The sequence below is a fragment of the Empidonax traillii genome, unplaced genomic scaffold (genome assembly GCF_003031625.1).
Source record: "Empidonax traillii isolate 1590-97213 ecotype Southwest subspecies unplaced genomic scaffold, ASM303162v1 scaffold312:size2399984, whole genome shotgun sequence".
Classification (NCBI taxonomy): Eukaryota; Metazoa; Chordata; class Aves; order Passeriformes; family Tyrannidae; genus Empidonax; species Empidonax traillii.
Window position 1 is genome coordinate 1351495 of NW_020955505.1, and position 27507 is coordinate 1379001.

The 27507-nt window shown below is 39.2% G+C and overlaps 1 protein-coding gene across 10 annotated transcripts in view; it reads right to left on the reverse strand.

The window, feature by feature from the left end:
- Window positions 1–526: 526 nt before the first annotated feature.
- LDB2 (LIM domain binding 2) overlaps window positions 527–27507 on the reverse strand; it is a 220401-nt gene continuing 193420 nt past the window's right edge. For 2 of the 10 annotated variants that reach the window (XM_027891234.1, XM_027891229.1), the window contains 3 exons: window positions 12087–12210; window positions 10839–10990; window positions 527–1803 (listed from right to left, as the gene is read on the reverse strand). In XM_027891234.1, coding sequence (XP_027747035.1) covers window positions 1573–1803; window positions 10839–10990; window positions 12087–12210 — 507 coding nt within the window. In that variant the 3' untranslated portion in view covers window positions 527–1572. Of the gene's footprint in view, window positions 1839–4513; window positions 4657–10838; window positions 10991–12086; window positions 12211–27507 lie in introns of all 10 variants that reach the window. The other 8 variants (XM_027891237.1, XM_027891238.1, XM_027891235.1 and 5 more) reach the window with 8 other exon arrangements.

A 27507-nucleotide genomic window follows, 5' to 3' on the forward strand; every position in this document is an offset into this window, starting at 1 on the left:
TCCCTCTGTGCCTCCTGGCTCAGCCAAGGGGCTTTCCAGGCTGGGCTGTGCTCAGGGCGGCTGCACCACTCCGGGGGTTTTGCTTGCTCGGTGAACAATGGATATGATAGCAAAGGGAAGAAAGGAGGATTTTTAAAATCCTCTCAGCCCCAGCTGAGGGACTCATCATACAACTATCAGACAGGATTCAGCAGAGTGGAAATCCCTGTTCTGATAAGCCCTAGCCCTGGAAGGTGAGAGATGCAAAGTTCAGGATGGAAGTGTGCTGGCTGGATGCCCTGCACTCCCTCACACTTGGCTTTCCCAGCTGTAGCCCACGCCTGGTGTTGCAAATCGTTATTGTTGAAAAAGATCATCTAACCAAATCGAGCTGTGAGCGATTCACACCCAACTATAGACCTTCCCTTCTGCTGGAAACAGACTGAAATTCAGTGAAACACTATTTCCAAAAAAATCCTGGTGTGTGATTCTGCACACGGGCACGTGTGTTTTGCATGCAAGGAACTCTAAACGCACTGCATAAGAGCACATTTGTTAACACAGTTTATTGGCACACTTATTGGCAAAGCATACATAAAATACAGTTGTATTATATAACACACTGACTCACTGTGTCTTTACATAATGAGTTGAACATATTAATATGTAAATGAAAAAAATTAGTTTCTTTTATAAAGTTTCACATAAATACACCGGAATTAAAAAAAAAAAAAAAGTAAAACAAAAAATGAGAGTTTTACAAAAATATTATACAAGAAATATACTATGAAAAGAAATAACAACAAAGCCAACTCAGATACAATAATAAAAACACAAAAGTTTTAGATTTATTAAGCTGCCCACAAAGTTAATGGATTACATGGCTTTAAAATATCTGGATCGACAGCAATTTTACAAAGCATAAACTCTCATAGGACTGGGTGTCTTTTTCCACATAAAAATATTTCTCATGTCTTCGATGAAAAAAAGACATTTCTTGTTTCAGTATTTTTATTAAATGATGGATAGAGTATCTACTGGCATCAGCTAAATGTAAATTAAAAATGCTGGATCCTTTATATGATTAACTGATGGAAGAAAAGTTAAAGAAAGAACAAAAGTTACTTTAAATTACTTTTCCTTAAAAGCTGATCTTTTTCTGAAACAAGAAATTTCAGGTGCAAGTTGAAAAGCAGAAAATATATTACAATTGTAAAAAGTTTTACATAGTTACGTTAATGAGATCCTGAGCACTGATGACTTTAAAATATGGCCATTGTTTGATGAGGAAAAAAACAACCCCTTCCAATAAAATGCACTGTCAGAAATTTTTCATGAGATGCTGTATCATTTCCAATTATTTTAATCGAGGTCAGTGCCAGTATCATGTTGTATGAGAATGCTTCCAAGGTATGTATATGGAAGCTTATACAAGAGTTTTCCCTAATGAAAAAAATTGGATAGCTTTAGTTTAGAAATAGATACTGTATAATTTGAAAGGTGTTTATTTTAAATTTTATTTTGAAGAATGCTGTGAAACAGTAATTAATAACCCACTGACATACATTGCAGTGGGTACGGCTGCAGGATAACCTATTGGGAAGCTTGTGGTGTGGGGTTTTCAGATTTAGTCTCCTGGTTAGCAGGAGGTTTGCTGTTCCATGGGCTGTTATTTCCCAGTGCAGGTGAATTGTTGAAATCTTCTTCATCATCCATGCCATTTGCTGCATCATACTGTGTATTCTCTAATCTAGTGATAAGCCTTTCGTCTTCATCCCCAAATTCGCCTCCCATCAGAGTTGGTTCTCCTACCACCATCACATCCTGTGAACAGCACCCAATATTTGTTATATGGAAACCTTGAGAGAGAAAAAATCAACTTAAAAAAATTATGTTAGAGAATTTGCATCGCTTAACTTTGTGATATTTGAACAACAGAGTTAAAAGTTCCTGCATAGTAGGAAGCAGGAGACAGGCTTACGCTTTATTTCTAATTAAATGAAAAGCTATAACACATCTCTCTAGCTGCATGCTCATGGCTCTGGATCTCAGAAACCCCAGAACTGAAAAGCAGGTAGATTGAAAAATGTGCCTGATTTTAAACAAATAAGCAGGCTATGAAACTGCCTTTAAACTCCTCCTTGAAATATTTAGCCTTTATCCAGTAATTCTTTCCTGAGCCATTTTCTTTGGAAAGGCACCAGGGTGCATCTCAGTTGGAACTTGGCGATATGTGTATTTTAGAAGTAGTTTAAAAGAAACTGCATTTCTTATCCTCAGACTTCTCAAATGTGGAGCACAACACTCTAATAAAGATGGTAACTCTCTAATCCATAGCCAGCCAAGCCCTTTTACGCATCTAATATACTTGACATTCTGCTACTTAATTATGGTAATTAATTTAGGTAAAGTTTTCGATAAAAACAATGTTCACACTGATTTGACAATTTGCATAGCTAATTAAGTCATTAGCAAAAACCTGCTGATTGCCAACAAGCCCTGAATTTACCATCTGTTATTTCATGGTGCCTGTCACCTAACTCCATGTAGGCAACCCTGCCGCCAATCTGTGCAGTAAGAGGACCAATCTGTCCAGCTGGTACCGTAAAAGCAAGATGAAGAGTGCTAATTATAATTACACTGATGAAGCTGGTAGTCATCAGAAACTAAAGCATGCAAGAAAGACAGAATTCATCTAATCACTGCTTTAAGTACAAATTGTCCTTCCATGAAAACAAGTAAACCGCCTACTGTACTCCAGTGCATCACAGATTTGCTGCAAAAAACCTAAGCAGCGCGGGATAGAAAGGTGCAAACTTGAGATTGGAAAGCAAAGGTGCAAAGCCAGAGAGCTCTCTTGTTCTCTCTGTTCAATGGAGAATCAGGCTGCTGTGCTAACTGCTAAAGAAATATGTGGGATGCATCTTTTCATGCAGCTCAGGTGTCAGGGCATCAGCTAGTGCTTGGTAAAAGTGCAGTAATTCCAGATGTCTAGCTTCATTCATGCTGATTTAACAAGCCCTTCCAAGAATCCTAGTGAACAACAGATTCATATTTTAAAGTATCTCTTCCTCCTTTTGAATGTAAAAGCATTTGTAAAAAGCAAACAGAAGAGACGTTTGCATTTAATAAGGTTTCTTTTTAATCAGATGTGTACTTCCTTCACCACAGAACAACACAAATTATTGCCTTTAAATGTTTATACTATGTTTTGATATCCCTCAACAAAGGCTGGAGTGATACAGAAGAATTTTTGTATCACATTTTCAGCCTATGCTACTTAAAAAATTTTTGAGTATATGGAAACTGTTACATGATTTCTTCTCCACTTTCTATATCTTGTTACTCCATATATCCACAAAATATTTGGTTAAGTAAAACTCACACACGGCTTTAAGACATAGAAGCTTTAAAGACAAAGGTGTTCATAAGGAAAAGTTTATTCTAATTTATTCCATCCCTCTAAACAACAGACTATATAGAGTGTGCACTGCTGAACCAGACCTGACCCCATTGTATTGCGAGAGCATTAATGACAAGAGAGACCTGGCAGAGGACAGCAGGTTGGGTTTGAGGTGTGCAGTGTGATATTGCAGGCAAAAAGACCAGAGTGGCTGAAACACAGAATCACAGACCGAGGTGGCAACAGTTTGTTTTACTTCAGCGCTCTTGAGTACAGGCCTCAAGTTCTCCCTGTTGCCACACCAGCAAGAGGTCAGTGACTTGGATGAGACTTAGAGAAGCGCATCAAAAATCACTATGGGGCTAGAACAGCTGGCTGGGGAGGTCGCATGAAAGAATTAAATATGTATTACATCCACTAAATGACTGGGAGGGGTAAATATGCTTAACAACTGCAAGTGCTGAAAGGAAGATGATCACTTTAGGCCAATCTGAGGAGATGTAAACTAGGGTAGTAAGATGATATTAAGCGAACAAAAATGTAATCCCCACTGCTAAGACGAAATTCCTCTTACTGATAATGGCAGACTGAGGATTAATGACCCCACTGGCACAGTGCTAACTTTGCTGCTCAGGTCACCTAATGCTGGGCTGGGAAAAATCTCAGTCTGTGGTAGGAAACATTTGTGCATCAGTGGGGAGATGTTCAATCGCCCTGTAACTACTTTCATCTCTAATTTCTCAGATTCTTTGCAAATATTATTCCTTTAGCATAATGACATCCACTGAGAGGGCAGTTTGCATTTCTATTTCCCTCCATGCTATGAAGAGTCTCTTTCTCTCTCTCTCTCTCTGGGAATTAAACTACAATTATACTGAGGTTAGTGGAGTTTTCCCTCATTCTATTTAAAAGATAGATATCACAGCATTAGTTACAGGACATTTAAAAAAAAAACAAACCCTTGACAATCTTGCCACTTATAGTTATGTCAGGCAAAAATAGTGTCTCAGGAAGCGCACATGCTGTTTCCTCCCCACAGAGGATTCTGCTCCTTAGACTGAAAGCTGAAGACCCCACCAAGTGCACCCCATTGAACCTCCACTCACTAGATCCCGTGCAATGACCACCAACCTCTGAGGAGGACTGGAAGTGACTCCTTTTAGAGCCCCTCAATGCTTCTCCTTAAATTGGCCAGTGGGGGTCACTGCTGTTGAATGACACAAGGCTCCATCCCTCCCAGGGTTGAGGCTGCAGCTCTGGAGTGCTCCTAGCTCCTGCTCATGGAGTGAGAAGCAGAATCCAAGAATTAAACCCTAGTCTCTTGCACGGCAGCACACACTGCTATGGCCTAGTTATGGTAGCACATATTTGACTAGATTAGTTTAAAAAAGATTTAGACTGTAGTCACTCAATCTTATTAATTTACTCCGTGATTAGAAACAATATTTTTGGTCAAGGAATGTTTCATGATAGTAAAATATGGTTGCAGTGAAGCACTATAAATAAAGCAGTGGTTGTTTTACATTATGTGATAGAAATGTATTATTTTATAATATAACCACAAAAGCAGCTTTCATGTATATCATACCTTTCATCCTGAAATAACCCTAGTTGCCATCCAAACTTTAATTGATGCATAACAACTACACACAGAGGTCACTTCATACACAACTCAAATACAAGCACTTCTATTTAACAGACCGGTCGCTTCTCAGGCTTCATCTTTTTTTATATCAAGATTCAAAATTTAGCTCTGCTCTGCCCAGTTATGTAACTAAACTCTTTTAGTTTATCATCCTGTATCTAAACAATGTATTAGTGAAGTCTGGAGGTAAAGAAGTCTGATGGGCCATATAAAATTCCCCATCCCTATGCCTGCCATCTTTGCTACTGTTAATACGTAGCCCCGCCCAGTGTGTTACAACGATTAGTTCAGAGTTCAGCTGTCACAGTCCTCAGAAGTAGATGAATGGTGCTTCACAAGCCTGAGATAACTAAAAATGCCCAACACTAGCAAACACATTGTTCAAGCACGTGTCATACTCCAAGGACTGCAAGTTGCACGAGTTCTAGCAACTCACGTACCTCTAGTGCTAAGTCAAAAGAAGAAGGGTACCTCCTCCTGCTTTCCTTCTTATGGAATTGTGTCAGTGGTGATTATTTTAATAACTGACTTCTTAGCTCCTTACCACAAAAAATTATTAATCACTGAGAAACCCAGTGCTGCCCATACCCATCATGTTCACTGCTTCCACTACAAAAACATCAGACTGACGATGGTGTTGAAATGATCTATAGAAACAGAACTGACATTTTAATTAGGCTTCAGAGTAAACACTTTCTAGAGGAAAATCTTTCACATCTCATCATAATCCTCTCTGTTAACTTGACATTCTGGTCTTGTTTGGAATATTTTTCCTTAAGTGCAGAAACTGGAAACCAATTTATTCTCTCTCATCTCCTTATGACTAAATCTTGGATTCTGAATTGCACAGTTCTGAGACATGGGATAACTTCTGACACTAATCTCTAGCCTTGGAACTGTAGTTCTGGTTCTACAACATCCGTTACAAACCATCTAAACCTACCCCCTGTTTCTGAAACACGTAAGAGATTGTATTGCTCCCTTCCACATTAGCAGGTTTTTTATGGATTTGGTTTCTGAGGAGCTTACAGAGAACTACAAAGAGAAAGAGAGATTACTGAGGTATGTAACTTGCTTAAAGAGTGAAAGGAGGTTCTAATTAAGACTCTGGATGCAACAAAGAACGTTTGATTTACTTAGTGGCATTTAGTGGTGCTTTATTCTTTCCAACCCAAAAGATATTTCACCGGATTCATGGTTACAACACTACACTCAATAGGATCTTCATTAGTAAATGAAAGCAAAATCCACCTATTAATTTCTGTGCTGATGACTTGGAGCAGCCTGGAGCAATGGTTCTTAGTTTGTGAGAGTTTTGCATTGCTGTCAAATTTCAAATATATGAAAATGGATCAATGTGCCCTGTTTTTATTAAACTTAACAGAAAGTGATATTTATTTGATAAGGGGTATATACACCCCTTCTGATGATCTTGCATATACTTGTAATCCACAGATCACAGTGAACAAGTCACTATTCTACAGTACAGGAGCCTGGACTTGCAAGAAAGTTTTATTTGAAACAGAAGAGAATGAAAAATGCCAAGGAATATGATTTTAGCCAGTAAAGAGGCTTGAAAACTGAGCAAAGATTTGGGAAAACACTGCAGCTGGCTTCAAATATCAGAGGAAATGATTAGTGCTGTGCAAGTGATAAGGCAATGGCACACCCAAATTAGATAACTAATTTATCTGAATCATAGGAAATCTGACATTAGAAACATTTTCTATGAATCTTGCAGAAGGAGTTTGCCCATCTTTGCTCTTTGTTTAGAGAAAAGAGGAAACTAGTAACTCCAGTTTCTGCCCAGGGGGCTGTTTCTTCCAAAGATCAGGTGTGATTAAGAACATGAATAAACCCAAAACCAGTTTAAATTACTGGCACCTGCTGAGGCTAAGGCACCTGAGTGAATTACAGCTTCTCAGTCCCTGTTCTGTCAGTTTTCTTTATGCACTAAACCCTGCCAATGAAGTACCGAGCCTGCACCTATGAGGGTTTGAGAAAAGAAAACTTCTGGTGAGAAAAATGTTTCTGTGTTTGTGCTACTGGAGTGACTTCAATGGGATTGAGTTCTACTTTCAGCACACTACAGTGTGTTGCCTCAGCACCTACAGGATTCAGGTCAAAAGCATCACTGGACGAGCAAAGGGACAACCTAGGTATGAGTTGTGTGGTGCAGTAATGAAGCACACTGCCTAACTACATTTGTTTTAAGAATGTGGGAAATATGTAGGAAATATGGAATACGCAGAAAAGATATTAAACGTGGGACTTGGGCCACAAGAGTTATGTTGACAAGAGATAACGACTGTGCAATCAGTAGGTTGAGAACTAACAAAATCACAGAAATCAATGTTTTTCCCCCCATCATAAGGGAAAATGGGTGCAATAGAGCGCAACTGTCAAAAGAGCAAGACTTTGTATTTTGTTTACCACAGTTGAGAAAGTATAAACAATAGTTAGAGACAAAAGGACGGACTAAGACTGAACCTTTTTAAATTACTGATGAGAGGGAAGATGCATACCCACCCACTGGTACAGACCCTTAAGATGCTTTTAAAGACTGTGTTATTGAAGATGTATCAGAATGTGTCAGTGCTGTGAAAGTGCTAATCAATTTAAAGCAATACAAAAAGCACAGATGATACTGACTGATTAGGCTTCACCAACCAAGCTTCAGAGTGCAGTGCCAACCTGACCCATGCATGGAAATACAACCACATCATTTCACTTTCTGGGTTTGGCTCTGTATTGTCAGCACTGTCCCTACCTGAAGAAATGATCAACAAATAATGCAGGTAGAGGAAATGGCACATTCTCCTTCTCTAACTAGAAGAATGTCTATGTGACAAGTACCATTCCCTCTCACTGAGCAAGGTTGGCTCAGCCCAATGTATTTATCTGAAGAGCTGGAAGGGGCTGTGGGGAAAATGACAAAACTCTGTGAAGTTTCAAGCTTTGCCACAGCTGCTGGTACTTCAGCTGTTTTATGGACACTACCCTGCACATGACACTTGCCTCTCCAGGCATGAAAACCTCATTAAAAAACAGAAGGTAATGATGTGAATGAGGTGTGGATGAGCTGAATGGTAAGTTCACACATTTGCCAGAGTGTACAAAGCATTACTGTAGGAGCAAAACTGAATAATTATGAATGTCCTAAACCAAGATTACATAGAAGCTAAGAAAACATTGTCTAACCAGGATTATTTTAGTATCAGAGAGAAAACAACACAGAAGTGTAAAAGTGACAGGAAATTTGTAATTAGATATGACTATGGTGGAGAGACTGACTTTGCTGTATGAGAAGAAATCATTGGAGAAAAAGAGAAAGCTGGACTTCGTATTAGTCCAGATTTGATGTGGATATGAGCCCATTGCCAGGGTTCTCTAGAGTGGAAGATGAGAAAAACTGAACTGAAACTAGGTCTGGTTATGTGAGTCATCTGGATAGAAGACGCAGTGATTCCATTCCTCTTCTCTAAGACGGAAGAGGGAAAACCTTTTAACACTGAAAATGAATGATTTCAGTAGGTTTTTGGTGTTTCTTATACTGAGCAGGACAGTCCCATTCACAGAAAGCTGTATGGCCAAATGAAGCTTTTAATGAGTTGAAAACTGCCAAATTGTGTTCAAGGATCTTGTCTTCTACTGCATAATGGAAACCAAACCTTTACTACTAAATGATACACTTCAAGGTACAGTTATGTGAAAGAAACAGAAAGCAAGTTATTGCTACCTGCAGATACCTTCAGAAAGCAGTGGTACGCCTGTAATAAGGTCCACTTCAAAGAATGCATAATTTTGAAGAAACGTGATAACAGCTCTCTATTAAACTGAAAAGCATTGAATAGTTTTGCACCAAAATATCCTACTGCTAAAATTATTTCGAGTTCTGTCTACTCTACAGGGTGGGCCAACCATCAATTCCATCTGGTTTGCTATCTTTGCTGTGGGGAAGATAGAAAGAGCTGTTAGTATGTCAAATCAAAGAGCTAAGCATTTCCCCTTTGCAGATGGAAGAGAGAAGTGTCCTAAAAATGGAACCTGATCCTCCATAGGAAAGAGTCTGGACCATTTTGCTACTCTGGTACAGAAAGAAAAGAATATTGAAAAACACTGACTATGCAACATCCTGAAAGTAAATGAAGGCTAAAAATCCATCCCTCATACCATGATAAACTTCACCAATGTGTCTCAGATGCTCAACTATCCTCTTTATCAGGAAAAGCAGCCTTGACTACTTCATCTGTCAGGAGTAGCCTTTCAGCACCTGAAGTTAGCTTCGATATCAGCAGGAGTGACAGGTAACTATCAGAGGGCTTAATTACACTCAAACACACAAGTACACATGGCTACCACTGAAGCCAACAAAAGTTGTCTCTCCAGGGAAGGGCAGGATGAAGAGTGGCAGGGGGTCAGATTCTGGTCTTACTGAACTGAACTCAGAGCAGGAAGTAGCTGAGATAAAGTGATTTTATTGTCTTTTAAACTTGGGAGACAGCAGGGAACTAAAGGGTTGCTCAGTTTTGCACTTAGTTGCTGTTTTTTTCTTAAATATGTTTGAATATTGATCCAAGCGGTTTTGTGGCAGATGTTGTCAGTGAGTCAGAGTGGTCCCTGTCACCAGGGGATCAGGTAGCTGGCTTCTGACTGTTTTGTGCTGCCAGAAAAACACAGAGATGCCTATATTAGGGAAAGAATCTGACTCTGGGGATGCGAGCCATGTGAAAATGTTAATATGACAAGGAGGAAATATGAGTTTAATGTACTGAAGCCCAAAGCTTCTGTAAACTAGTGGATTGCTGAATCAGTTGCTAAACAAAAAAAATCTTCATTTCGTTTCACTGGTGTTAGTCTACTCCTCTTTTTTTATCTGGGTATTCAAGCTTCCTAGGAAGTGTCTGCTTTGTGCTAACAAAAGGCCTATATTCTTTGTCAGGTTTCAGAGGAGACCTAGTCCCTTCCTATATGCTGATCAGAAATCCAATAAAAATCCCTGCATGTTATTCTCAGGGTATAACTTTATGTTTCCTATAATACAAAATTAATTTCACAAGCTTTAAAATGCATAAGCTGTCTCCTTATTGACTAAGGCACACTTTGTTGCAATTTGGGGACTGATTACCCCTATATTGTGAATAAGGCAGTAAATGTGACATTATTAGTGCTGGTACAGCTGCTCCTCTGGAAATGACTTGGTGTCTCCCTATACAATTAGGATTTCAACAGTTAGAGCTATCAGGGCGCATAAGCTGAGAGCCATATTCCAAGGGATCTACCCTCTGCAAGTGGAGTGGTTGGAAAAAGAGATAACCCTTGCAGGTAAGTTAATTCATAACCTGTTCCTGTTCAGCATCTGAATCTGGCATCAATTAGAAGTAAGGCACTAAAGTAGAGAGACCAGCAGATTCCTCAGGTATGACTGCCCTGCACCACAGGGACACATCCTCACTTAGCATCTAGCAGACAGAAGTCTGCAAGGCTCTTGCTATATCTGAAAACACGAGGCCCAATCTAGTCCCACCACTAGTGGAAGGACTCCCATGGAAAAGAAGGGGAGCTGGCCCAGGCCTTTAGAAAATCACATCTGATCCTCAGGACACCTGGGTTTGAGGGTCCTTTGTTAAAGCTGCACTGCAGAACAGTTCCTTCACATCTCTTCACTAATTCCCCAGCTTCCACAGCACGCTGTGCAAGATTGCCTTTTGCTTGTGATAGTTTTGGCTCAAGAATGCACCTTCTTTACAGTGTAAGGAAAGAATAAAAGCACCGTAAGTGATTCAGGCCTAAAAGGAAAGCGAGACTTACAGGTACCTGACTTGATAGACTCAGGTTTGCAGCAGCTGACTTTTTCTTGCTGTTGGTGCTATTTGCATTGTTCCCAGCACTACTGTTGGAAGTGCTGCTGGTAGAGTTTTTCCTTTTTCTCCGTTTGGTTGTCGGTTGTCTTGTGGGTTCTGCTGCAATAAAATGATAAGAAGGAAAGCAAATGGCAGACACTGTAAAGCATGAACTAAAATGATCCATAAGCAGAAGTGCTAGAATATTTTTTCATCTAGTTTTACATTTCCTAGTTAAATACTAGTTGTAGCAGATTTAACATACAAACCATAGAATGATATTTGGACCCAAACCAATGGAATCTCCTTTCAAGTTTGTGTAATGGATTACCAAAGCTTATTGTCCCATCATTTTCTATAAAGACACTTGAAAGTGTTTTACCAACGGGAGTATCACGAGAATTATCATGGTGCTCAAAGTGACCGTGGAGCTTGCTGAAGGTCACACAGCAAGCAACAGTGCTAAACAAAAATCCAGGTCATATTCTGATGTAGGGTACAGCCTCAACTGGCCCAGCCAGAGAGAAGGGCGAAGGTAGTTTTCTACCCTACTGCTGAGCACACAAACAACTACCATTTGAGCTCCTTGTGCCACTGATTTTGGCCTTCACTTTTAAATCTGCCACTCCCAAGAGAGCACTGCTGAATGCCATTTCCATGCAAACCTTCAAAACTCAGGCCAAAACAGGACAATTACCACAGCTTTGCTTAAACTGGCAAAGAACAGAGGGGTAATTGTACTTCTCAAAATTTGACCTGAGCACTCGTGCGAATAGTCTTAGATATACAAACCTTTATAATCTGAAAAAAAGAGAAAATTATTATTATTTTGAGGTGTAAGAGGAAGGAGATTAGGTTCAGGGCTGTAAATAACTTTATATTAGTCTCAAAGACAATTAATTATGAATTGTAGCTGTAATTTCAGAGTCACAGCAGGAAGCCGGATTACATAAACGATGAATTCTAATGGAGCCAGTAGGCATTTTGCATTCCATCTACACATTTTTTTGTACTAAATTATATCCAAGTCATAGTGAAACCATCTGAATGTGCACATCTATAAATCAGTTGTGTCAGACAAATCATAAAACATCAGAATAATTTTCAGGCTTGCTTTTGGAGCAGTGCTAATTACTTTCCTTTAGAAGTAAATTTTCCTATTGTTTCTCCATTAATTTTACTGTAAAATAAGTGGAATACTGGAAATGAAACATACCTGGTGGGGCCACCATTCTCTGCCATTTTTGAAATAAGCAAGTCTTCAAGCAGTCTCGAGGACTTAGATTGTAAGTTTTATGTCTTGACATCAGTTCCTGCATTGGCTCCAGTATTACACACAACTGGAAGAAAAAAATCAGAATAGAACAATTTCATCCAAGCAAAGCACCAGTTGATCTGTATTTACATAACTGGAAATCATACTTCTGGTTTGTTTTTTGTTTTTTTTTTTTTTTTTTTACTCTTGCTAACTGAGTATGATTGTAAAGTTCAATTTAATCTGCACTGGAATTGCAGGATAAAACTCTGAATTGCAGAAACTTTTGCTATCTATTTGCTATCATAAGAATTTTTTAGATATATCAGATAAACTTCATCTCTGGTCTTTCACACTACAGAGATTTCAGAAGACTAGGAGATGTTCATGCTTAATTGTTAAATCTGCTATGAATAATTAATAAATAATAAAATGCCTATAGTGGGTTATCATCCCCACACAGCAAAATGTACACAGTGTTCTTCTGACCTGCTGCACTCCAGAAAGAGGACTTCTCATAAATGATCTTTCATCTTGCTATTGCATGTAAAATAATTCAGATAATTTTGGGGGTTTTTTTGTGTTATGAGGACTATACATTCTCTTCCTATGACATGAATGTCATGCCCGAGAACAAAGAAAAGCATTTTATTTTCCTTATCTGCTTGAATGTTGCATGTATAAGGTGGAGATTTCTGAAAACAAATGGAATTTCATTCAAGCACTTTTCTTTTTTTAAATAGTCTTATATATTTTCTATCTGTTCACTTAATTAAAATCACTGTTCACTGCTTTTTTTTCCAGCATAAAGACCCCTGAGCTGGTTTCTCTTCTCTCCTGTTTATCACCACAGATCATTTCCAGTCATTTAAACCTCATGAAAAGCCATAGAAGAATACAGAATTGCACACATATAATTAAGAGGTTACTCTTGCTTGCAGGATCCTTGGTTTTCAGTCATCCTACATGAGAAAAAAAAAAATTCCAAGTTGACCCACAGGTTCCATGTGAAATTTGCAGGGTTCGCACAAGTAAGGTAAAGGCTCCCTACTTACTAACTGAGCACATATGAGAAGGAAGTATCTGGCACAGAATAAAAATGGACTTTGCATGCCATTTTTAGTCACTTTTCAAAGCAGAACTGCATTTAGAAGCAGGGGCAGGTGTTTTTTTTTAACAACAGTAAGACAACAAGTTGATCAAGTTATCAGAAGTTAGAATGGCAACCCTAGAAAGGCTTAACTTAAGCCAAGTCTTTTTTTTAGTTATTTACTTAATTTTAACAAGTTTTGCTGAAGGAGCATCTAGGATTTAGTTCAGCAGGAGATGTTTTCCCTTCGTGCTTTTACAAATACATAAGACAGGAGGCAAATTCTTCTCTCTGTGCTGCAGAGCTGATCAATGCCTGCTCCATTCTGCCCGTGTGCACCCCACTCTCATCCATATAAATGGAGATGCAAAGTATGCAGGGAAAATAGCTGAAAGGGAGCTGCCAGGAGGACTAAGAGACTAATTCAGCATTTAAATATTACTTTGTATTGGCACTGCCATTTGATGAGCCTTTCATTAACAGCAGTTAAAATAGAAATAACATAAAGCAGCAGGGAGAATGAAGAGCTACAGTATGAGAAATTATTTTTTTCCAATTGCAGAAATTGAATCTGCAGTTGCCTCATTGACTTTTTTCTTACATAGAGTTTTTACATATTTTTTTTAGATAGATATCTACAAGATAATGTAATATTCAGAGAGCTGCTATCAGATCTTTGCTGTCACTTTGGGCTCAGATTTTCCTCTAGTTCAATATCCTAACAAAAATTAGAGCATCAGGTCCTAAAATATGTTTATGCTGTGAAAGATGTGTTGTATTTTGAGATCTTATTCAATTTATTCTGAAACCAGCAGACACTTGCTCAGGTTTTGTGTGTGTGTGTATGTGAGAGAGAAAGAGAGAGATTCATGATAGCATGGACACCATTGTTTTGGTTCTCAAAAGCCTGGGTTTCTGGCATGGCTGCCTAAATTTTCTCATTATAAGCAGATAGCTGTGATAATTCTGAACAAACTAGTTACCCTGGGCAGAGCACGAGATTCACACAGCTCTACTGCTGCTGGGACTAAAAATCTGTAAATATACACGTAGGGTCTTCCAAGATTTCCTTAGGGGCACTTTACTCTTGACACACTGACTCCTCCCTATATATTTACTGTTGGCAACAAAGAGAATGTTTCTTTATCATCTTGGCAAAGATATTTTCTATTGTGCTCTAACTGTAATGTGCACTGAGAACTACGCTGTCCCTGCCACCTGTAGATACCTTCATTGCTAGTCCTGTCTATAATCTCTTTCACTTCACACACAAGACTAAATGGGTTACAGACCCAAAATGTAGAAATGTCTGACTGACCTCACATGCACAGAGTCGAAATATGAGCACAGATGGACCTACAGTAGGACATGGGACAGTCTCATCTTCTGGATACTTGGGAGCTGTATGGACTCTCGTGAATTTCTCTTCTGGTTTGGGGGAATTCACTAACATTTTCTCCCTCTAAAGTCTGCAAACTGTAAGGTCAGCTTTGGATACCTGAGTAATAGGAGGGTCTTGCACTCTATAGTTTTAAATGCATCTAGCTCATGCGAATTTGGCACAAGTGTTAAATGATCTGGATTAACAATGATTGATATTAAATTTCACAGTCTTTTTCAGTGACCTTTGAAACCTACTTGAAATCTAAAGTGACTCAAAACCAAATCCTTGAAAGAGGAAAAGATCGTGCTTCAATTATCTTAAGGCTGAGTAACTTGCCACTGAGCTTGGTTTATGCAAAAAGCAAAATTAAAAATGTGGGGACAAGGTGCATTTAAGAGCTTAGTTGGCCAAAACCACCTGCCATCTTCAACCACTACTGAGCAGGCTAAATGGCAGGCTGGGTTAACTGCATTATTTTACAGAGTGACATCTTAAAACAAAGCTAACAAAATGTTTTAAACTCTTACATTCATTGGCATATAGAAGAAGCCTGAGTTTTAAACTGCCTATTCCCTTGTCTCACTCTGTGAGATTTCTTCAAAACATCCATATTAACTTTTTTTTTTAAGCATTGGATAATACCAAAACATACAAGTCTTTTCTGTAATACTATATTAATTATACTTGGAACACCAACAAAACCAATCTCTTCTACAAGGAATTTCTTTGCAGCTTGAAATCAGTCACCCAGGAAAATACCCTAAAGACTTCAAGAATTTAGTGCAGTGATGATGTATGATTACAGAAATAATTTCTACATTCCTAGGAATGCAGAAATTTTAATGGTAATGCTTCACAAGACACAATTAGATATTTCCAATCTCCACACTTAGGCAACACTAAAGGTGGGACTCATTTGCCCACACACAGGTGTTTAGTGCCAGCTGAAATGTCCTAGGTGATGCAGGATCTGACCCACCAGGTCACTTTTGCTGTCCCAGAAGACCTGGATGTTTCAGGCACTAGAACATGTCTTAATCCCGTGGGCAATTGAACAAGGCCCAAAATTCAAAGAAAATTTATGTTTCTTTTAACCTTTAAAACATATTTGGAACAATGTGTATCATAATAGATTATATATTTCTTCTCTGCAGTACTACAATCTGCTGAAAGAACTCCACATGATGTTTAGTATCCCAATATTATTAGAATTAGTTTCCAGCCATCTTTTCTTATTTGAGCTCATTGCTATGATGTCTGACCATCACTCAGAACCAGAAACTGCTGTTTCACTGCCATAGCTGCAAGGAGGAGACAGCAATAGAGATGAACACAGCACTTCACAGAGAGAGAAGTCTTTGGCATGAGAAGCCTGTATTTGTGGGTGCCCAGTACACACAGGGATGCACACACACTTTTTGTTACTATATAGAGTGACAGTGATTTTCCTAGAGTTCTATAAGGATCCTATGGACAATTCATCAGTTACAGGGCTTGGATCCAACTTGACCAAATGGTGATGTTATACCCTTGGGGCTCAGGGAGGTGAAAGTACAGAAAATAATAAAACAGTTTTGTATGTGTGTGTGTTAGTAAAACACATCTGGAAGGATTTGATTTTTTTAATGACTTTTTATTTTAGAGGAGAAGACTAGCATTTACAGGTTTCAAACCCAGTGCGTTTTAAGAAGGGAGTTATATGAGGAGATACTGGAGGCACTGCAGACAGGGGTTAGAGGGTTCTGAGAATATGGGTCCACACATAATTTCCTGTAATACTTCAGTTATCAACAGCCCAAGCCAGCCTTCATCAGTAAGGAGGTCGTATTCAGCTCTGAGATCACTCCAGTCACACCAGGGATAGTTTTAGCCTTCTGATTTTTGCTCTAATCGTGGGTTTTTATTCTATTCCGAGAACAGATACTCATTCTGGTAGCAGTGAAGATTAGCAGAAAGACCGATGTGAAAGCTCTGTTTCACCTTACTTTTGCATACCATAAGTTTATGTATTCTATTGCTAATTTAATTAGCAATTACCGTCTTCAGTGAAATCTCTTGTCTCCACGAGATTTTTTTCATTTGCAGCAGGGAAGGAAGGTTTTGGGGCGGCTGGTGAAGGCGCTGCGGTCCTGCCGGCGCTGAGCTGCAGGTGGCAGAGCTGCCCCAGCTAACAGGCTTCCCTGCCTCCACGCCAGCAGCACAAAAGAACTGCAGCCCTTCGGTTTTTCGATGCTTTTTGCATTTTAAAGAGAAATCACTGAGATTCGAGTCTTGCAATACTTAGGTGGTGAGACTGACATAATCACATAGCCAGTTTCTCTAAATCAGGAAACATATCTGGTCAGTAAGCGCTGGACAGCCAACAAGTCCCACAGTCTACCAAAAGAAGCAAGTTTTAAGTATCTTCCCATGCTTACCCATTTTGTCTGTAAAAGCAAAAGTTTCCCTAACCACAATTTAAAAAATGGAATTAACTAAAATTTTCATGTAGATGACACTTACAAATGTTAATGCATAATGTAACATCAGTTTTTCTGAATGAGCCAGCAAGGAACCAGGCAGTAACGAGAGTGTTCCCTGAAGTTTTACTGAAATGTACTTTTAACTCTTTAATGCTTGAAACTTCTCCTTGTTGAATGTCTGTATTAATCACTTGAAAATTACAGGAACTGCTGAAAATTCAGAGCTCATGGAAATTTACAGCCTTTCCTAAAAGTGACAAAAAACAACATTTGAATGGGAGTATTAATCACTGTCTAATGTTCAGGTAGGATGTTGACAGTGAAGGTGTATCTGGAATACAATGTGCAGCCTTGAAGGGCTTCAGTGCTTTCTTTTAGAGCTCATTTTTTATCCTTCACAAACATTCTGAGTTATTAACCAATGACTCTGTGACATTTTATTTCTGTGCTGAAATGCAGTGTTCCCTCTGCATATCCTGTATGTGCTCTAGAAAAAACAAGTCCAGTTGATGGTGCTAGTGAAATTCTGGCCCCAGTGTATTTCCCTGGGAAGGGCCCCATTTCTTCAGTGGAGCAGGATTGCTGAAAAGAACTGAAATGTCTCTGCCCACTGTTTTATACATATCCACAGATACATATTTCCAGAGGTCCATGATATGTTACTGATACAGCAGTGATGAGGAAGGGGACACATTATGGGAATTTTTTCAGTCTCTGTGAAAGAGCTACACCTGAAAGTCTGACGTCCTGGATTGGTTTCAAAGCCCTGTATGAATGCTCTGCACTCCCAGCAGTATGGCACTGAAACAGGAACACATTGCTGCAGTCCTCGATAAAGTTCATTCTTTGGAGTTAGAAATAGAGAAGGCTTATAGCTGAGTTTAAATTTCTCTGATTATGCTTGTTTTTCAGAATTAATGTAAGTATCATTTCTCTGCAGAACAGAGGGAGGAATGAAAATTTCCTAGGAACATATTGCTGCTTCTTTCACTGGCCTGCTTGCAATTCACTGCTCAAAATAGCTTGTGTTTTTTTAAGGATCACATGTGAATACAGAACATTTTCATCTTTAAAACTGTCTTTGTTTTCCATTAAAAACATGAAGATATAAAGGACAAGTGTTTGGGGTTTTTTCTGAACTGAAAGAAATGAGGTGTTTTTTTACATACTTGTTTCTCTGGAGGGGATTGCTTTGGCATTGTTCTAAGTTCCTGCCCAGTATGTCAAGTCAAATACAAGTCTCTTCCATCAGTACATTTCAGTGGATCAGCTATATCCATGCTCCTTCCCTTCATGATAGACTTTAAGCCAAAAGAAGGGGTTTTGAGATTCCCATCACTCAGCTTACAACCCTTGCGATCTGCTTTCCATTTTTGAAGAGACACTGTGCACTCCTGCTGAGATGTGGATGCAAATAACTGTTCATTGTATTTCCCATGTAATGGTTTACATGGAATAAATATATGTTCAATTTTGGAATTTTGCAGTAGTTAGTGTAGCAAGCATCAAATTCAGGAGGTACTTCAAATTAAGTAATAAACCCAGTAATTTTAACCTAAATATTCAAAATCCAGTCTGCACAAGATCATTTATTTCAGTGCAACCTTAGATAATCTTTGGGACAGAATGAAAAGGCAGCTTTTAGCCCCAGTAGCTTAAGTTAGTCCAATACCACAGAGTAATCCCTGAACTGTTTACTATGACTGCTGTTCTCTCCATATTTCCAATTCCTTCTGCACTGAAGATTTTTAAATTGGTAGTGTATAAACAAACTGAAGTCCTTGGTTTTGCTACATAAGTAGGGAACAATATGAGCTTTTGGCATCTAGAAGGAGGTGGGAAACTGCTTGGAAGCACAGTAGGCACACTTACTGTATTAACTTCTAAATTAAATACATTTGATCTAAACAGATAGTAATGAAAAGGTTTGAAACTGTTGCCAAAAGTACTTTCTTTAGACTTAGACTTAAAATGTCATTGATATGAATGGGATCACACCTCTCAAAGAAATTATTTTAGACTAGTTCAGGGCTCATCAGCAAGGCAGCACTACATCAGGTTGAACTTGGCCCATATTTAAGTACGTTTCCAAAACCACATGGAGTGAATATTTTGTGTTAACTTAAAAAAATACAGGATGAGTTTCTATAGCACAATACTGTAGCAAGAGCAGATTCTGGGACAAATTCCATAACTGGAGATTTACAGGGTCTGGGATATACTTGATAGCCATCACTCCAAACTGGAGAAGGTTCCATGTTTTGTAACGCTTACCACACTGAGTCAAGAAATATTTATATGTACAATCACCTACCAAGCTAAGAAATAGAATTTCTAGCTTAATACTTTCAATATTAATGATCATTAGCATCTACAGCTTATTATTTATTAATTATACAATGCCAGAGATTTACATGTATTTAACAAACTACTGAGCCCCTTGTCCTAAAAAGATTCCTATCTCAACTAGATAAGAGGTAAAATACTAAGCAGGGAGTAATTTGGCAATAGAAAGGTACACATGTAAACCCAGCAATTTCATGTAGCTATCTACAAGGCCCTTGAGGACTACTGATATATTTTGTCGCTTGAAAATATGGCTGTTTTGTCTGTTGCACTTAAAAAAAAAAAAGTCATTAATTTCATTGATAATTTGGTTATTTAGGAAAAAATTCTGCCACATGGCTTCTGGCATTCACTATTCCTTTTGTATATGTTGCCAACCCTGCAAGACACAGTGGGATGACATGCAACTGCTGAAGCTCCATGCTGGATTCACCAGTAAATACTCAGCACTCAGTAATGTTTATTCATCCTACGCTCTACCCAGAATGCCAGTCTAGGACTCTCCAGTTTCTCACTAAGACCCAGAGGTAGGGAATGATTTCTCAATAATGCAGTATTCAGCTGCTCAATTGCTCCCAAGCTACATAGCTCATCATGTTTTTACACTGCTCTATATCTGCAGCCATTTCAATTCCCAGCAATAGTGATAATGGAAAGAAGCAGCATTCATTTCAGGTAAGACTAAGCTTAAAAAACATGGTTTTCCAGGCAAATATTATGAGTGCATAGAAAATGGATCTTAGCACAGCCATCACCAGTGTTGCAGTTAATTCTTGTTGGACCCCAATTTAATTTCTCCTTCCCTCTTCTCCCCCCTCCCCCCCCCTCCCCCCACCTCCCTCTTCTTCACATATCAGCTAGATAACAGCTTCCACCAGTGCCTTCTCCTTCGTGCACTCTGGAGCAATTCAGGTGATTATGGAAACTCTGTTAGTTCTTGTGGCTATTAATTCTGCCCCTCCTTGTGCTGACACCATGACAGCATCAAAACCCTGCCCCTGGTCATCAGGGAACCCTATTTTCTTTACAGTTCAAGAAATTTCTCCTTCCTTGCATCCCAGCCAGGACTGCAGTTCCTCACATCCTGCAGTGTGCCCAGACTAGCAGAAGGGCTTTGAGTTCAACACATCTGTAACCTGGAAAGCATTCCTGTCAGTGTTCCTGTTCCTGCAGAACTGCTGCTGAAATGCTTTGCAGAGAGCTGAGCCTACCCACCCCTGAGAAGAACCTCGTTTGAGGGGCCTCCTTATCTCTCATATTGTGTCAAACTAAAACTAAACCAGGAGAGCTCGCTCACCAAACACCATCGTGGGCAAAACAGACTCAACTGTGGGATATTAATTGAATTTACTATGAACACAATCAGAGCAGAATAATGAGAAGCAAAATAAATCTTAAGAACACCTTCCTCCCACTCCTCCCTCCTTCCCAAGCACTACCTCCTCCCCTCTAGTGGTGCAGGGAGATGGGAAATGGGGGTTAGAGTCAGTTCATCACAGATAGTTTCTGCCACTGCTCAGAGAGAGGAGTCTTCCTGCTGCTCCAGCGTGAGCTCCCTCCCATGGGAGACAGTCCTCATGAAGGTAAGTCCAGCCCATGGGCAACAGTTCTCCATGAACTGCTGCAGTGTGAGTCAGTCTTCCATAGGGCACAGCCCTTCAAGTCTAGACTGCTCCAGCATGGGTCCCCTACAGGGCCACAAGTCCCACCAGAAAACCAGCTCCAGAGTGGGATGCTCTCTCCACGGGTCCACAGGTTCCTGCCCAGAGCCTGCTCCATCATGGATTTCCCATGGGTTCACAGCCCTCTCTCAGGTATCTCCCTGCTCCACCATGGGTCTCCTCCATGGCCTGTAGGAGAACAGCCTGCTTCACCATGGTCCACACCACAGGCTGCAGGGGAATCTCTGCTCCACTGCCTGAAGCACCTTCTCACCCTCCTTCTTCACTGACCTTGGTATCTGCAGAGCTGCTTCTCTTGCATATTCTCACGCCACTCTGGCCACACTCTACTCTTCTCTGGCCACAATTACATCTGCCCAGTAACTTTTTTTCCCTTCTTAATTATATTATCACAGAGGCATTATCACCATTTATGACTGGTCTGGACTTGGCACATCTGTCTGGGAGTCACCTGGCATTGGCTCCGATGGACATGGGGGAAGCCTTTGGCAGCTTCTCACAGAAGCCACCCCTGTAGCACTCCTGCTACCAAAACCTGACCATGCAGACCCAATACAGTGACATCTTCAGTTTGTAAGTGTGGAGCACCTTTGAGGTGCCATGCAGTGCATGTTTGAACTGGACAGATGTGCTCTCCTTTCTCCATCCAAGGGGAAACACTCATGCTGGAGTGCATTTGTGGAGACAACTTTGACACGTCTCAGTTATCATTTTGTCAGTATGTTCATTATTACAGGATGTGCTGTAAGGAATTCTGTTTCACAATATTCTTTAAGCATTAAAAAATGTTTTAGTCCTCTTGGCCGTTGCTGTAACTATTTGAAAATCCTTTCCCCTCAAAATCTGAAAAAAGTCTTTCCCAGTGTTTTTGCTTAGTCTTTTTATTTAAGATCCATTGTTCATGGGCTTAAAAAAGAGCTCCACTGTTTGTAGTTTTGCTTCTCTCTTTGAAGTTTTAATACTGTTTTTTTATTAGATTTCTAATTTTTGATTCTTTGCAAGAACTTTGCAACTTTAAATTATTCACTCTTCCTCTCATCACCCAGACATTAAAAGAATGTCTTTGCAGCAAATGCTCTTTTTCCTCTTCACCCTCTGTACAATAGGGAGATGTTTTGAAAAACCCTTCCTTCACAGCATCACACAAATCTTATGAGCTTTTAATATTGTTTGCCCAGCTGGGCTCATGCTTCTTTCTACACCAAAGTGGACAGGGAAGGTTATCTTCTTCCTTTCCCACAGGGACAAATCAGACAAAATAAGGGCACTCAGTTTCAATAACATAAGCAGATATTCCTGGAATCCTAATGGCACAGGCAAACTGCCCCCAGTTGCTGCATGTATTTTCAGCTAATGAAAACAAAAGGACTTACAGGAGAAGTCCCATGTTCTTCCTGATGGTCTTAGTTCTGAAAACCATGAAAATCTTTAACCTGAGTTGTCTAACTCCTGTTTAACATTGTCTAAATCTTCCTTAAGGATCTCCCGGTGAAATCTGGTCTTACCCAAATTGTATAGATTGTTTGGTGTTTTCTTCAATGAGGACAGCCTGCTTGAGCTTTTCCTTCAGCAAAGATTCTAACCTAAGGATCAATACATCAAATCACAAGCCTGTATCGTAACAAAAAGTCTTGGACAGCTCATCATATTGTGTGATTCTTCTCTCACAGCTATCTGTATAGTCAGTGATCAATAAGAAAGATTTGTGTCTTACACATCTCAGATCAGAATTAAGCTCTTAAATGATTTTAAGAGAGACTGTAAAATTTATCTTTGTAATTTAATTTAACATTAGTGTTAAATTACATTGCAAAGTGCATCATGTTGACTGCATGATATGATCTTTTATACTGCATTCAGTATTGCAGTGAGTATCAATTTCAGAGAGCTTGTCAGGATAAAATTAAATTTTAATGTAAATCAGAGCAGATTCATTGATTTCAGCCTATACTGGATTTGGATGGAGTTCCACCATTAGGTAGGGCTTAAGGCTGGTCTTTAGTAATTAAGAGAAGGAAGTAAGCTCTTTGTACCAAATATTTTTTACTTAAGCCTTGTCCTGTGAACTAATATCTCCTTTTTTACATCCAATTATAGGTTATGAATTGACATAGAAACCCAATAGCTATTGTTTTATCTCACTGTGTTTCAGTGGCCTAGTGCAAAGCACATGACATTTGAAAGCTTTCCTAATTTCATTTTCTCTTGATAGTTCAAAAATCAGACAGCTTACAATTTGTTCTCATTTCAATATTGTTGCCTCTGCTTCTAACACAATCACCAATTTTATTTCTTACACAGTACCGAGTTAAAAACAAAACAAGGGTGACTTTTGAGACTTGTGTACTTCAAAAGAGGTTCGTTCCTCTCTTATTCTTTGCCAAGCGCATATACTTAATAATCAGAATTCCTTAATAATCCACCATCACAGCCAGTCCAAACAGTATCTCTAGGAAACAGCATCGGAAAGGTCTATTTCCTTGTTTGCCATCTCCCATCACTATCACGTGTGATGTTGCTGCATGACATTTCCTTCCTCTCTATTTCTCCAAAGGCAAACAAGGCAAATTCAGCAGTTCTGAGTTAAATCCTAACACCTGATATTTCTGATATGCAAACTGTTAGCTTTTCTATTTGTGCAACAATGAGACCTTATCAGTTTTGCTGCTTTTCATTTTGACTATGAAATGCATCCACTATCACACTTCACCTGTGTCCCTGGCAGCTCCCTTAGGTTCAGATGGAATCCGGTATGTTGTTTGTCTTGTTCAAACTATTGCTGATTCAAAACAAATCACAGCATTATAAAAAAGATCACAAGTGTAGGGACTGCATTTGAATGATGACAATTTTTAGTGTGCAGCTGTATTGCAACTTGGAAATAAGTTTAGAAATGTTTTCATGGTGAAGTGGTCTGCAGACAGCAAATGCTGACTTAAGGATACTGAAAGTGGAACAATAGGCGATGCTACGCCTGGAGAAAATGCAATTCTAAAAATTTAATGGTTAGATTGAAGTTTTGGTTTAGTGTATAATTTTTGAGGCTACTTCAAAATAGGTGCCACAGATGAAGAGAGTCTTTATATTGAAAACCAAAACGTCACCTTCACCTTTGAGTTTACAAATTCCATACATTGTGCTATTTTCAGGTTTCCTTGTATAAGAGATCATCTTTCCTTCATACAATAGATACACATGAAGATTCATATAAATTGAGGCAATACAACTGTGATTCATCCTTCAGACTAACATGTACATAGCAACTCTATTTATCTACAACCTAGCAAAAAGAAAGCTTTTTCCAGAGTATAAGCATCTAGCTCTTCTGTGTCATGAATCTCTTCCCCCATCCATATAAAATCCTCTTGTTTCTATACTGCAGCTCAAGCACAAATGCAGTGTTTTTCACATAACCAGTTCTATTTTTAGCCTGAATTGTAGGAAGTCTGCAGCATTAATAAATGGAAGAGAAGTACAGAACTACACCGCATGGTAATGTGCCAATGCAAAAGCTAGCTTGGCCTTTAGCCAATGAACTGTGGTTAGATATTCGAGCAATGAAAGTAAAAACACCACTTGTAATGGAATGATTATTAAGCTGACAAACTTCCATGCATTTATTTCATACTTTTTGAATGCCAACCTTATTAATACCAACATATTTTCTTTTTATTAGAGATCTTTCAGCTTGAAGCACAGAGGATATGTATACAGATATGTATTTTTATACATGCAATTGAGGTTTGCTTAATTCTGTGTTCAAACAGAAAGCATGATACTTTGCAGTGTAGAGCTTGACGTAGGAAAAAAGGAATAAGGAAGGAGCTTTGCTTTATAAACTAATAATGCAACTCCACTAGGCATTAAGCCCATTGTTTCATGATTTTCTCTCCTATTGACTCTGCAATTCCCTTGTTTGCTACCAAAATTCTGAAGGCAAAAATCCTCCAGAGCTGTTACACAGAGGACAAAAGTTCACAGTTCTTACAGGGACACAGAGTCTTCTGTAATCTCTTCACTTCTCACCCAATCCACAAAACTTGTCCCAGCACTGTTATGCTGTGGACAGATGGATGTTTATATAAAAGACCTTGTGTCTGAATAACATTCCATTTCGAGGTTATATAAAAACAGCAATTACTGGAAAATGGAACTTTTTAATTAAACGTATTCGAAGAAAGTAGGGATTAATGACTGTAAAGTAGGGAGTATTTAATGCTTGCAGTCATAGATCATCCACTAGTGAAGCTTTATTATCACCATCAGGAAACGATGCTTTCAAGTATTGATAGCATGTACGTTAATAATGCTTCAACTGTTTTCAAGACACTATAGTTAGCAACACAACTAATATACATTATACCTATTATTAAAATAGTGCTTTAATAAACTTAATTCAGAGCAACATCTTCAAAATTCATAAGGATACACTTCAGATCAGGCTGGCTGTACCTCGGCCCACTGAGGTGCAGATAAGCTACATTTTGAATCTTTTTGGTAATGCTGATGTAGTAGGGTACGGTTCCTGATAATTACACCAGAAAAATGTAATAACTGCCCATCTGATCCTCTGATTTGTAGGTAGGAAGGAAATTATTACTTTGCACTTCAATTAAATACAGGCAATAAAACATAGGCAAAATTATTTACTGGCTCTGAAATTGTGTCTGCACAGATCACAGCCTGGGTCGTGCACATCTTAAAAATCAAGCTGCAATTCTGTACTTCACATGGATCAAATGCTAGATGTGAGTACAGAAGCCCACACACAAAAGTCAAAAGAGACAAAAACCAAACCACCAACATTAGTTTTGTTTTTCTGTTAAGGATTTTATTCAGGTACAGCAAAATCAATACTTGTCCTCTAACTGTACACAGTGTACTGGAGCTGTTCTGTCAGGATCTATACAAAAAACAGAGATGGAATTTAAGGTGGGTGGATATGATGATCAGCTGGAGGTAAAACACACTGGCAAGTGCAGTCTCTGCTTCCCAGAACGACTGCCTCTCGCAGTGCTGTGGGGACACTGGGCACAGCAATGGCCCTGCCTGACACCATCCGCTCTCACAAGCACTTGGGGGTCTGAGTGACTGTGCTGTGAAAGTAGCCCCCAGGGGAACAAAGCTAATATCCCTTCTGAGAGGGAAAAGTGCCATGACATGGCAGCCATGTCCAAACAGGGACAGTCCAGCCTCTTCCCACTCACCCCACACTGCAGCATAGCATAAACAGAAAGATGGAGAAGTACCAACAGTATCAATGAACTGACAGTTCCTACACACTTATAAAAATCAGATTACCCAATCTGCCTGGTTGCTTAATAAATTAGATACCAATCATTCAACTGTGTTATAACACATGATGCTGTACCTCAACTTGGCTTCCCCTGCACTAATCTTTTGAGACATGAACTGACTAAGATCTGTGCTCCCTCTTTGTCCACGTCCTGAGAGACTTATGCCAAGAAGTCAGCTAAAAAAAATAGGAAAAAACAATCTTTTTAACCCTTTCCCAGCTTCCGTTTTTCCCTCTCTGGTACATGAGACTGTTCTGTGATAGTTACCAGCATTATCACACACAGCTTGGTGTGGCTGTTGTCTGGTCCCAGTGTGTGGATACGCCTGTGTTGAATTTCTGGGTTAGTTGTACAGGTGAAATGGAAAAAGGAGAGGGCAATAACACACAATTGTTTCACAAAAAGAAACCTTTCAGAGGTTGTCAAATTACTTAATCCAAGACTACTTAGATGAATAACTGAGCTGCCAGCTGAAAAGGAAATGTATTTTCTGGGAAGTCTTTCAAATGCATCCATTCATTTGAAGTTCTCAATAACAGCAATATTGAAAAAGGTCTTCTGTGTATGTATCAGTGCTACCAACAGCAGTGCAGCACGCTGTTAACTGTGTGACTGAGGTAGTGCTTCAGTAGCACAGCAGCACCGGTGTTAAAGCTCCTGGGTATCAGTAATCCAGAGAGCTGTGCCTGTAGAAATTAATTTGACCAGGTTTTTTGAAAATATTCGACAAATTACTTTTGTATCAGAATGCTTCATGTCATATAAAGAATCATCTGCCAGTTCCATACCAGCATCAGGTCAGGAATTGTCCAGCACAGACAACAAAGTCAGCCTAAATTCCACAATGGATGCTCTGTTACTATGACAGAAATGTAATTTTGCTCTTATCTGATCCATTCTAAGTTTATATGGCTTGATGATCCAATGCACAACGATACATTACCAATGGGCATGGAACCACAGACTTATGGATACATTATAAAACACAATATTCCCAAATGAAACAGGTGAGGCCCATTCTTCCATTCTCAGGGTGTGTGCCAGTGCAGCACTTGTGTGCACCCAGCTCAACCCTGCCTGCTGCCAGTGAAGGGTGGCCCCAATCACACTTCTTACTGAAA